Consider the following 13,775-nt stretch of genomic DNA (forward strand, 5'->3'; position numbering starts at 1 on the left):
CTAGATCCTGAAATTATTCTCCTAAAAGTTTTAGATGTTTGTATTTATAAGTCAGTGATCCATTTTCAGTTAGTATTTTGCATAAGGTGTGAGACTTAGGTCAAGGTTCAGTTTTTGCTTTTGGATGTCCAGTTTGAGGCCTAACATAGCCAAGATATGGAAATAATATCTAAGAGTACACCAATGGATAAACTAATAAAGAAAATAGTAGCTCAAAGAAAAATAAGATTGCCTATTAGGAATTTATTTTTAGTGGGGAGATAAGGCATGTACATATGAAGTAAAATTAAATGATGGAAAAGTTAAATGGTATCTGAGTCCCCAAAAAAGAAATATGAATTAGACTGATTAGAAAAGACTTTATGGAGGAGGTAGGATTTGAAAAGGGGGCTAAATAGGGTTAAGTGATGAGATTGAATACACAGTATAATGATCAAAGTTGCTATAACTGATACTGCAGATTGGCTCACTTAAAACCCACTCCTTTTTAAAAACATTTGTGTTACTTTGAATGCCTTCAGGATACTGTACTACCTGGAGCTTGTGTAATAACTGGGCACTGTTGGTTAGATTAGAGAAGGACTTAAATTTTGCATTAGTCCTAACTGAACAGATCAAGTGATGAAGCAATTATTAGTAGAATCCAGGATTAAGGTATGTGAATGATCACTATAAAATTCTTCATATTTTTTTGGTTATGTTTGAAATTTTTCATAATAAAATGCTGGAAAAATTAAAGTTTATAGAAAAGGACTTTTTAACTCTTCCTAGTAAATTTTAATTTTCCTGAAAAACTTCTGATTGTCATTGTTGGATTATTGTTCTGAAAAGTACTTATCAATGATTTTAATAGTTTCATGCAAGATTCTAGAATGATTCATAGTTGGTACAAATTTCACAGAACACAGATTTAATAAACTTAGGTGAGCAAAAAAAGTTTTTATATCAGCTCTTTTCAAAGTAGTTATGTGTTAATTCTGAGTCCAGAAACAAGATGGTCAATATATACAAATAAAAATTTAAAAACAAGTAATAGAAGGCAATTCAAACGTAACCTGCCCTTTATCCAAACAGTATTAAAATAGTGCGAAGTGTTATCTTGAAAAGGCTTAATTTCTCAATTTTATTTCACATTGTAACACTAAGCTTAATCAAACTATTCTACCCTTTCTTGAGAAATCTGCCTTAAAGAAACAGTTCCTGAATTAACTTCTATATATAAATGGTTTTTAGGAAGAAGCAGAAGAGAAGTTGAGAAAGCAAAAGGAGTTAAAGCAAAATTTTACAGAACAAATGGCCTTGAAGGAACTAGTACTACAGGCTGCAAAAGAGGAAGAGGAGACCTTTAGAAAAGCTATGTTAGCTAAACTTGCTGAGGATGATCGAATAGAATTAATGAATGCTCACAAACGAAGAATGAAGCAACTAGAACATGGGAGGGCTGTGGAAAAACTTATTGAAGAGCGAAAAAAGCGTCACAAAGTTCCTTGCAGACAAAGTAAGAAAAAATGTTTTTGGGGGGTGGGGTTTTTTTGGTTATTATTTAACAGCAATCAGCTCATGTATTCATCCAGTAAACAGTTAACCGAGAACCTTTTATGTGCCAGATGATAGCTATTAATCATATATGATATATAATTTTCTTCCTTTCTTGTTTCCATGGCTTTGACAAGGAGTGGTCCCAAGAAATAGTGACCCTTGTAAACTAGTTATTTCAAAGAAAAGCTTTGCATTAATCCTACTACTTTAACTAAAATAATTCCTGGTAGGAATTCATCACTATTTCAATACTGCCTTTTAACATCCTTCCCTGTCAACAGGATTTTTTGGATATATTTCCTTAAGAGTTCTTTTAAGCCCTAAAACTTATTAAAGCCAGACATCTCTTCCACATCATATAACACAGAATTTTGGTGTGGTTGAGTATTCAGAACTCTTGATGCTATTTTTATACTTCATACAGACTTTTTAAAATTTAATATATGGAAATACTTCTTTTAGATATCCCTATTCTGTTGTATCCATTTTTTTTTGTTTTTGGTCTGACACCGAACCTGCCTACAGCACCTACCAAATATTTGTTGAATTAATTAGGAAATCACTTTGAACATTTCTTCCTTGGCAATGAAGACATTGTCTTGAAAATGTGTACTTGTCTCCTAAAATCCCAGTCATAACCAGAGTGGGGCAAAAGTAGGCTTACAGTTGTATGTACAAGTTTATTCTTGTATCATTTATTATTGTATTTCCCATATGAACAATTGTAAACCTACTTTTGCTCCACCTTGTATTGTTCTTATAAATTTTAAGGAATAATTACTGTAAATTCTTATATTATTATGTATTGTTGTATCATTTTCCATATGAACTATAAACCTACTTTTGCCCCACCCTGTACATCACCTAGTATCTTTTGAAATTAGTATCAATAAATAGTTCATCACTTTTATCTAATTCACAGCAAGAGTAGTTTTGACAACTTCTTTAAGATTAATGTATTATGTGACAATTAATAAGATTTTATTTACATTTCCAGCAACGTGAACTGGAAGAATGGCAGTTACAGCAAAGTAGGCAAGGACGTATTAATGCAATTATTGAAGAAGAAAGACTAAAACTTCTCCAAGAACATGCTACAAAATTACTAGGATATCTCCCTAAAGTAAGTGAGATTTAACTCAAAGTGTAAGCCTCATGACATCTACTGGTGGGGGAAAAAAACCATGTATTAGGATTACAGAGGTCCTGGGGTTTGCTCACTTTTTGCTGTTACCAAGCACTAGTGAGATTTTAGCCACTCATTGAATATCTCCAAAATGAGAGCTAGTCTTGGAACAGTTTTAGAAGTCTGAGCTAAATGTATTGAATTTAAGGTTTAGAGATTCTTTTCTCACCGTTCAGTGTAGGTGTTACAAAACCAAACTACTGTAAAGCAATTGTGATACTTTGCAACAGGAAAACCTTGTAATCAGTAATACCAGTGACAGGCACACGCTTGAACTGAGTCTATGACAGATCTGCTCTATAGTAGGAGGTTGTGTTATCACTAGGCACTAGTAACTAGTTTTTAAAATTTTTAGCAAATTTCACGTACATCTGAGATACACTGTGACTATAAACTGAGTTTCACAGGCCACATAAACATGGACTCGTGTATTTTTGTCCTTCAAATATAGAAATTATGCCATTCGATATTTTAGTCAATTGGAAGAATCAAGTGCATATTTTATATTTAGTCCAATGCAAATTAAGGAAGGAGAAAGAGAAACATGAGTAATTATTGCCTGCCCTCAAGACCTTATAATCTGTTTATATAAGATTAATGAATACAAAATAATATATTAATGACAACAGTCACATGGAATTGATAAATTCTGTGAAATAGACTACAAATTCTGGGAGAGTCTTGGGATTTAGATATTTTTGTAGGAAAATAATTGTGGAGATGGGGAGAATCCAATAAACCTGATATCCTAAAATGACTTTTTATCCTTTTGGTTCTAATGGCCCCAAATGACCTAAATTATTCTTTGGATCCTTTATAAGTAAATAAGTTCAATTTTGTTTTAAAGAGCCGCCTCTTACTATAAGGGAAAACAAAATAAAAGCCTAAAGAATTTTAAAGGGCTTATTCAAATGGCTAAACTTCAAACCTGGATTCATTCTTTCCTGCAAGATTGAATGTTTGCTGATTAGCCATAGAACTGAAGCAAGAGCCAGTCTCATGCATGAATTTGGCAAAACTCAAGCTTTTCACCCTGACCCCTCATAATTGTATTGTAGGTCTGTTTCAAGAGAGGGTAGCCTACAGTATACATTAAATTCCTTCCCATTCAGCCAATCCAAGTGGTAGTACTTAAAAAATAGAAGATTCCTATGATAAGTTCCAACAGTGGAACTGATAAATCAGGAAGTCTGGTCAGTCTTCAGGAAGCCTGGTCAGTCTGAGAATATTCATATCAAGGTGTAATTTTCAGAAAATAACCATTTTTTTATAACTCTACTAAAGAGATTTAATTATCTTAGAAACAACTGCAAATTTCAATTCTATTTGCTAGTCTCACAAACATTTGGGGAAATATTCTAGTATTCAAAGTAACCCACAAATATTTTTCTTGTAGGGAGTATTCAAAACAGAGGGTGATATTGATATGCTTGGTGAAGAGTTTAAGAAGGCATATCAGAAAAGGAGTGAAATTTGTGAAGAAAAGTGATATCAAGATTTGGTAAAACCTGGATTCTTTTGCATGTTACCACTAGATGTCAGTGTAAGTTTTGTTTTCCAGTTCAGTGATAGGAATCTTGTCTCTGAATTTTCTAAAACATCTCCATTTCATCATTTGTAAGTGGTTCTCTATAAGAAAACATTTATTTTCTGATAAAAATTAAAATGAATAAATACTTTCAACTGCAAATTAACTGCTTTTTTTGTACTGAATATCTGAGTTCTACACCACCACATTATAACATTCCGTGTATATAAATATGGACACTACCTTTTCCATACTGTTCAGAATCTTTTCTGTATCCCTATTCAGGCTACAGTTTTGTCTGTGTTTGTGTTTAGGAACTTTACTTGCCTGATTTGGCCAGGGAAATAAGTATTTATAAGTAATTTGGGTTTAAAGCACCATTTGCTGAGCATGTGACATCATGGGGAGCAGAGAGCCCTCAGACTTCCAGAACTGTGAGACAATGTCTGTTGTTTATGCCATCAAGTCTGTGGTTCTTATGGCGGCCTTAGCAAACTAATCTATATAGTATGTTTTTTAAACATTAATTTTTAGATTAAGTAAAACATCCTTTTCTGTCTACTGTAAGGGAGGAGAAAAGTAAAGGGTGAGGAATTCCAAAGTGCTTTATTTGTCAATAAGAACTTAAAACAGAATTTCTCTCAGATAAACTCATTTCTTAAGAGTAAAAATAATTCAAACCATTATAACTTATGCTAAATAAAATGTATAACCTCACACACTTATAGACACTAAAATACCCCACTTAAGAATTTCCCCAGTCAAGTGCCTTCATAAATTCCGCTTCAGTGAAAGACAGCATCTTGGCAGCTTCAATATGCATCTGTGTTTAAAAAAAAAAAATTACTATGAAGATGTTTACTTTAGTATTAAGAATAAACCACACAACAGGAAGTTTGAAAAGTGTGTGTATACAATGCTATCAAATTATAAGCTCTGTTGTAGGAATCTGTACTCTAATTCCAATAAACATGATATATGAAACAGTAATTATATTCAAGAGTCAGCCTATAAAAGCCTATTTATCCAATGGTGGTATTGCACCAATTAACTGTTGAAAGACAATTCAATAATAGTTTAATACCTAACTTAACCTTTGCAAAAAGGAAAAGAGGCAGAACCATGAATTCATGTCTATTCACTACCAGGTGACTCATGTAGAAAATGGAACAATAGTGATTTGGAATCAATTTTCACTCTTCCAAGAGGCAATCCAAGTTGCTCTTGTATATGCTATGTTCTTTATTTAAGAAGTACCCATACTGTATTTTCCAGTCCCATTCTCCACATTACTAATTTACTTGCATGAAAATATCCACTTCCTTGGATGACACATTATAAATAAATCTTACATAAACTTTTGTGCCTAAGCATGTTAAACAAACATATCTGAAGTACAAACACTAATAAATATTTTAGTAGAGAGCTCCAAATAATATTGATGGGTTTTCTTTTCGGGTACACTCACCTTCTGCCTTTTTAAAACATCAATTAATTTTAATTGTTTCTTGAACCCTATCATTAATTCTCCTTTTTGTTTTTCTAGCTTCTTGTTTTCTGATTTTAATGCTTCAATTTTTTTGTGTTCTTCACTTGCTATATCCTACAAAAGAAAAAAAAAGTTCTATATATACCTTTTTCACTCTTTTAATAGAAAAAGATTATAAAAACTATAATGAACTGAAATATAAAATTTTTGGTAAAGTTTTCTTTGCATTACTAAATTACTGTAACTTTGATAACTTTTAATGATGTTCAAGTCTCACATTTACATTTTAAAAAACGTTTTGAAATAACAACTTTGTTATATTCCAGTAATAGTAAAATAGCTTGTATTGGACCAGCTCTCCAGATAGTAGCAGATATAAACTCTGGACACAATTTTTAAAACATCTGAAGATGTAGGTGAGTAATCAATAGCAAAGTGGTGGTGGTATGACCCTTGAAAAAAAGGGAAGCATATTGATTGAGAGTACTTTCCAGTTCATGAGTTCACTGGGGATAGACCTCAAATCAGAAATAACACCCTTATCCATGGGAAATCTTGGAAAGAATGGAGTCCTCAAAATCTACTTAAATATTCCCCTCAAATCCTTGGCAGACACCTAAATAACCATGTGCAGCCACTGTCCATGACAAGTGAGACAGGTTAGAACTTATTAAGTACTGGAAGATGTTATGTAGTAAGTCCTCACTTAGCATCGTAGATTATTTTGCTTAATATCAGAGAAACTATAATGAAATCAATTTTGATACAAACAAATAAGTTTCTATGGCATGTCATCAACATTATAACAAACAACATTGAATGAAAGTAACTTTTTTTCACATATAGCAGGTTGTCGAATAATGTAAAGTCGTTCATGCAAAAGGAAAATGATACCAGAAGGAAATCTGAACCTACATACACATAAAGAAAAACCGAATAACAGCAATAGTAATATGGTAAAATAGTAAATAATGACTTTAAATTATTATTTTTTTAATAGTGATGTCAGCAAGATGGCAGAGTAGGACGCTCAGAGCCCCTGTTCTCCTAGGGAGCTCCCATGGAAACGCTGACATACAGCACACACATTACTGAGGCATTGTGAGAACTCCAGAAGCCAAGTAAGCAGCAGCAACCAGGCAAGAACCACATTCAAACACTAGGAAATGACACTGCATTCATGTTCACCCTTTCACCTTACCCTCCCCACCGCCTCCCTTGGGATGGAAAGGACAAGAACAGAACTTGGTTTGATGTTCTAACTTACATGAGGGTGCCTTAGGGACTGTTTTGTCTCACCTGATGGAATGGTGGCATAGTCTGACTATTAGGTTGGAGCTGCTGAAAGCAGAGGTGGGCACTGCTAGACATGAGGACTGTAGGGGGTCTGCAGAACCATAGGTGCCTACAGGCAAGAGCTTATGGGCAGAGGAATAAGGTACATCTAAGGCGCTGAGAAGTAGGGCCAAGACACTTAGGAGATCAAGACATTTAAAAGACGAGAAAACTTTAAAAAAAATTGGCAACAGGAAGTTCTTCCCTGTTAGTAATAATGTGAAATATAAATGAATTAAATTCCCCATATAGAAGAATGGGTTTAAAAAAATAGGACCAACTATATGCTGTCTACAAGAGGTTCACTTACAATCTAAAGACATACACAGATTGAAAATGAAAGAATGCAAAAAGATACTCCATGGAAATAGTAACCAAAAGAGAAAAGGTGTGGCTCTAATAATATCAGGCAAAACAGACTAAGGAAAAAACAGTTATAAGACAAAGAAGGACATTATATAATGATAAAAGGGTTAGTTCACTAAGGCACTACAACAATTATAAATATATATGCACTAATATCAGAGCTTTTAAGTATATGAAGCAAACATCAACAGAACTGGTAGGAGAAATGGACAGCTCTGTAATAATAGGAGACTTCAATAATGGATAGTACAATCAGAAGATTAATGGAACAGTAACCAACACTCTAAATCACCAAGACATAATAATAGACATATTCAGAACATTCCACCCAACATTTTTCTCAAATATACATGGAACATTCTCCAATCATTAGGCCACTAACAAATCTTAGTAAATTATACAAAGTATCTCTCCTTTTCATAAAATGAAATAGAAGCCAATTACAGAATGAAAGCTGCAATAGCCACAAATATGTGGGAATTAAGCAACCAATGGGTCAAAGAAATCAAGGGAATTTAGAAAATATCTTCAGGCAAATTATAATGAAACACAACATACCAAAACTTATGGGATACAGTAAAAAAAAAGCTGAGAAATTTATAGCTGTAAATACATTAAAAAAGATCTTAAATAAACTTTACAATTTATGAAACTAGAAAAAGAATTAATCCCCAAATTAGTTGAAGATAGGAAATAATAAAGACTAAAGCAGAGTTGATGAATATATAATAGAAAAATAGTGTAGAAAAATCAATGATATCAAGAGTTGGTTCTTTGGAAAAAAAACCAGTAAAACTGACAAACCTTTACCTAGAAAAAAGAAGGCTCAAATAATATCAGAAATTAGAGAGGACATTACAACTGATATCCCAGAAATACAAGGGATCATAAGATAATAATACTATGAAGACCAACAAACCAGATAACCTAGATGAAATGGATAAATTCCTAGAAATTCACAACTTACTACAACTTAATAATGAATAGGACATGTAAACAGACCTATGACTGGTAAGGAGACTGCAACAGTGATCAGAAAGCTCAGTATCAGATGCCTTTACTGGTGAATTCTACCAAACATTAAAAGAAGAAGTAACACCAACTGTCCTCAAATTCTTCCAAACATTGAAGAGGACAAAACAGCAAACTCAATCTATGAGGTCAGCATTAATCTGATACCAAAACCAGACAAAGATAATGCAATAAAACCACAGACCACTATCCCTGATGAATATTGATGCAAGAATTGTCAACAAAATAATAGCAAACTGATTTCCACAGCATATGAAAAAGATTATACACCAAATGAGATTTATTGCTGGATTTGCAAGGATGATTCAACACATGAAAATGAATGTAACACAACACATTAACAGAATAAAGGAAAATAATAACATGCTCATCTCAATGGACACTGAAAAACATTTGATAAAATTCAACATCTGTTCATAATGAAAACTCTTAACAGATTAGGTTTAGAAGGAATATACCTTAACGTAATAACAGGCCATATATGGCAAGTCCACAGCTAACATCATAGTCAATGGTGAAAGGTTGAAAGTTTTTCCTCTAAGATCAGGAAGAAGACAAGAGTGCCTACTCTTACCACTCCCATTCAACATAGTACCAGAAATCCTAGCTACAGTAATCAGGCAAGAAAAAGAAAAAGGCATCAGAATTGGAAAGGAAGAAGTAAAATTGTCTATTTGTTGATTACATGATTTTATATGGGGAAAAAACCCTAAAGACTCCATGAAAAAACTGTTAAGATCTAAACAACAAACTCACATTGCAGGATACAAAATTACCATTAAAATATCAGTAATGATTCTATACATTAATAATAAATTATAACAGAAATAAAACAATCCCCTTTACAAACTGCATCAAAAAGAAAAAAAATACTTAGGAATAAATTTAACCAAGGAGGTGAAAGACCTGTACACTGAAAACTATAAGACATTGGTAAAAGTTATCAAAGAAGAGACAAGTAAATGGAAAGAATATTATTAAAATGTCCATATTACCAAAGCCACCTATCAAATCAATGCAACTCCCTATCAAGATTCCAATGACATTTGTTACAGATAGAGAAAAAACAATCCTGAAACTTATATAGAACCACAAAAGATACCAGAGACAAAGCAATCCTGAGAAAGAACAACAAACTGGAGGCATCATACTTCCTGATTTCAAACTACATATAAATCTGTAGAAATCCAAACAGTATGGTATTGCATAAAAACGGAAACATAAACCAACAGAATAGAATCAAGTGCCCAGAAAGAAGCCCACGCACATAAGGTCAACTAATACTTTACAAGCCAAGAACAACAATGGGGAAAAGAATGAAACTAGGCCCCTATCTTACACCACCCACAAAAATTAATTCAAAATGGGTTAAAGACTTAAATCTAAGACCAAAAGCCATGAAACACCTGGAAGAAAGCTTGATAGTAAATAGGCAGTAATACAAACAAAATGTCATCCCATCGTGTTTAAATCTCTCACCCATAATGCAGTCCTGGGGTCGGAAGTTTGTCTTTAACACATCTAAGCTGTTTATATAAAGTTGATGGTTTTATACCAAGTTGTTTACATACCAGGTCATTACTTGAACTTACACAATGGCTGGCTATAATTAGTAGACTCATCTGTTGTCATGGAAGCAAGTTTTACTTTCTACTTATTTAATGTGTGTGCTAAAATAACGATCAAATCTATAACCAGAATTATCAAATTTTGACATAACTGTTTATTTCACTTCATTTTTTTTCAGACTTCCTTTAGAATGCACCAAATTAAAATAATCTATAATAATAAAAGCGTAATATGCATGCCCTGACCAGTTTGGCTTAGTGGATAGAGCATCGGCCTGTGGACTGAGGGGTCCCGGGTTCGATTCCAGTCAAGGGCATGTACCTTTGTTGCAGACACATCCCCAGTAGGGGGTGTGCAGGAGGCAGCTGATCGATGTATCTTTCTCAATGATGTTTCTAACTCTCTGTCCCTCTCCCTTCCTCTCTGTAAAAAGTCAATAAAAATATATTTTTAAAAAAGTGTAATATGCGAATGGAATGACTGTCTGGATGACCTTCCGGACAAAGCCAGGGCTGCGAAGGCCTACTCTTGCACGAATTTATATAGACCTCTTGTCCTATATAATAAAAGGCTAATATGCAAATTGACCAAATGGTGGAATGACTGGTCACTATGATGTGCACTGACCATCAGGGAGCAGATGCTCAACACAGGAGCTGCCCCCTTGGTGGTCAGTGCACTCCCACAAGGGGAGCACCGCTCAGCCAGAAGTCGGGATCACAGATAGCAAGTGCAGCAGTGGTGGCGAGAGCCTCTCCTGCCTCCGCGGCAGCGCTAAGGATGTCCAACTGCCAGCTTAGGCCCGCTCCATGAGGGAAACAGTCCTAAGCCATCAGTCGGACATCCCCTGAGGGCTCCTGTACTGCGAGAGGGCACAGGCTGGGCTGAGGGACCCCCCCACAAGTGCATGAATTTCGTGCACCAGGTCTCTAGTCCTATATAATAAAAGAGAAACATGCAAATTAACCATCCCTCCGCTATGCTTATGCCACACCCACAAGCCAATGAGGAGCAACTATGCAAATTAACCCAACTTAAATGATGGCAGCCATGGAGCTGGAGCGAGCAGGCAGCTTGGGTTGCCCCTGGTGATGGAGAAAGCTAAGCTTCCCACCTGCCCTGGCTGGCCCTGGGCTATGCTCAAGGCTACAAAGTTTCAATTATAGAAGATAAATAAATCCCAGAAAAAAGAAAAAAAGGAGAGGCTGGGAGCTTGGGTCACCAGGGGGGGTTGGCCAGCCTGAAAACGGCCCTCAGCCCCTCACCCAGGCTGGCCAGGCAACCCAGCGGGGACCCCCACTCTGAAGTGGGTGGGGCCAGCCTGGCAATGACCAGCTGCAAACAGCCATCAGCCCCTCACCCAGGCTGGCCAGGCACCCAAGCAGGACCCCCACCCTGATCCGGGACACCCTTCAAGGCAAACCAGCCAGCCCCCACCCGTGCACCAGGCCTCTATCCTATATAATAAAAGGGTAATATGCAAACTGACCCTAACAGCAGAATGACTGGGAATGACTGGTCACTATGATGCACACTGGCCACCAGGGGGCAGACACTCAATGCAGGAGCTGCACCCTGGTGGTCAGAGCCCTCCCACTTCTGCTCAGCCAAAAGCCAGGCTCACAGCCGGCAAGCGCAGCGGCAGTGGTGGGAGCTTCTCCTGCTTCCGTGGCAGCACTAAGGAGCAGCGAGCTGAGTGGTAAGGAGCGAGGGACCCTGGACTGTGAGAGAGCGCAGCCTGGGCTGAGGGACACTAGTACTGTATGCAACCGCTAATTACTGGTAAGTTTGTAGACTTCCTAATTTGTTCATTTAATGACTTCTATTGATAAATCCCCATCATCATGCCATCACCGAGGCTCTTAAGTATGAATATATTAAGTTCATACAGCATAAACCATCTCACAGAGGACATCTTAAAACTCTACAGTCACTGCAACGTATTTGTCTCTATTCAACTTGTTGGAGGACTTACCAAGATCAGTTTTGTTCAGTGCCCTATGTTATGCTAATTTAATCTAAAATGTATCATTTTATGTAATTAGGGTAGCTCCTAATTTCATCATCCAACCCATTGTTAAATATTGTCCTAAGAGAGAGATTCCAATGGAGCAACACTTTCAGCTTGACACAACCAAAAACTATAGCCATATTTATAGTATACAAAATGTTTTCACACATATCGATATTTGAGCCTTCATTTATTCAACAGATATTTTAGGAATTAAATGGTAATTCTATGGCAATCATTTGTTAGATACTGGGAATACCAAGGTGATCCTTACAATAACTCTGTAACAGTGGTTATCAAAATGTTATATCAGACCCAGTGGCATCATCACCTGGGAATCTGTTAAAACTGCACACTCTCAGGCCTAACCCCAGATCTACTGAAACAGAAACTCTGGGGTGGGGCCCGGCAATCTATGGTTTAATGAGCCCTCCAGGTGAACTAGTGACCTGTAAAATAGCCCCTTGTATTATATACTAGAAAATTGAGGCTCAAAGAAGGATACAACAAACGAGATAAAACGAGACCTTTTTTCGTCATTTATCCCAAAATTAGAAGAGTGTCTGGCATATAATATGGGCACAAAATAAAGATCTGTTGGATGAAAATGGTGAGTGAATCCTCCAAAGAGTTGTGCTATCACACAATTATAGCAATTGCCCAAGCAATGTAATTCTAACTTACTGAAAATGTACATATTGATATTGAGTGTATTTCTCAAAAGAGAAATGTTTACCATGACAACAAGAATTATAATTTAAAAACTATTTAGTTTTGAATCTTGCACAAAAGAGGAAGCTATCAAAGTTGATCACTACCAAAACCTCTCCATGTTCCCATACCTTGTTATTCTGTCTTAATTTACTTAGCTCCGATTTATATTTTTCTGCTTCTTCTAGAGCTCTATTCAAGCGAACCTCCGTGGCACTTTGCGTAGCGGCAGCTTGTTTTTGTAGTCTTCTTTTATTTTCTAATTCCTGTACAGTAAAAAAGAAAATGTATGGAACATTTATAAATATATCATAAGTTCCCTCTATTAGTCTGCAATATTTTCCATTTCATATTCCTTGCTTTCTTCGAAATTTTACCACCACCACAACCAGAGACTGAACCCTGAGTGATAGAGTTCTCAGAGAATTCTTACCCTGAATTGGTATTAGAAAAATATATCTTTAAAGATATAGTTGCAAATTAAGCTTTCAGGTTATTTTTTGTTTGGAATTTCCTGCCTCTTTTTATTGATCCCAAGATACAGTAGTCATGCCTCCCTCCATTTTATAGGCAACTCTTTATAACTGCAGTTATTCCTTTGGGAATAACCCAAAACATCAAATGTAAGACACAAACTCATAAATACTGTTTGTGTAAACCTGACAAACATTTTAAAAAGTAATTGTTAAATACAGAGCATTCTACATTAGCCTTACAGGGAAATCCCAATTCTATGCAAAAACAACAGCTTTTAGGAGTTATTTTCCACATATCAGAGTGGGCTTAAACCTGCATTTCTGCAAATATTCTAAGAGATGCTGTTGCAGAGAATCTATAGGCCACACAAAAAGAAACATGAACATGAACATATAGGATAAACTCCCAACTCCACCATAATCTGGCACCATAATCTCATTTCCTGCCACAGGTGTTAACTTTGGCTATATCAACAGTACTTGGATATCTCCCAAACCACCATGATATTTCTTGCCTCTTAGCCTTTGCTCAT

General features: G+C 35.7%; 2 protein-coding genes across 3 annotated transcripts in view; one reads left to right on the forward strand and one right to left on the reverse strand.

The window, feature by feature from the left end:
- MNS1 (meiosis specific nuclear structural 1) overlaps nucleotides 1-4,415 on the forward strand; it is a 27,178-nt gene extending 22,763 nt beyond the window's left edge. Inside the window, exons 6-8 of one of the 2 annotated variants that reach the window (XR_001514094.1) lie at nucleotides 1,234-1,498; nucleotides 2,537-2,662; nucleotides 4,122-4,415. Coding sequence is in view for 1 of the 2 variants with exons in the window: in XM_015564976.1 (XP_015420462.1) it covers nucleotides 1,234-1,472; nucleotides 2,518-2,662; nucleotides 4,122-4,214 (477 nt within the window). In the remaining variant the exon portion in view is untranslated. Of the gene's footprint in view, nucleotides 1-1,233; nucleotides 1,499-2,517; nucleotides 2,663-4,121 lie in introns of both variants that reach the window. The other variant, XM_015564976.1, reaches the window with a different exon arrangement.
- Nucleotides 4,416-4,534: 119 nt separating this feature from the next.
- TEX9 (testis expressed 9) overlaps nucleotides 4,535-13,775 on the reverse strand; it is a 66,875-nt gene continuing 57,634 nt past the window's right edge. The window contains 3 exon segments of the mRNA XM_006765239.2: nucleotides 4,535-5,076; nucleotides 5,722-5,856; nucleotides 12,898-13,032. Coding sequence (XP_006765302.1) covers nucleotides 4,999-5,076; nucleotides 5,722-5,856; nucleotides 12,898-13,032 — 348 coding nt within the window. The 3' untranslated portion in view covers nucleotides 4,535-4,998.

The sequence above is a fragment of the Myotis davidii genome, unplaced genomic scaffold (genome assembly GCF_000327345.1).
Source record: "Myotis davidii unplaced genomic scaffold, ASM32734v1 scaffold441, whole genome shotgun sequence".
Taxonomy (NCBI): domain Eukaryota; kingdom Metazoa; phylum Chordata; class Mammalia; order Chiroptera; family Vespertilionidae; genus Myotis; species Myotis davidii.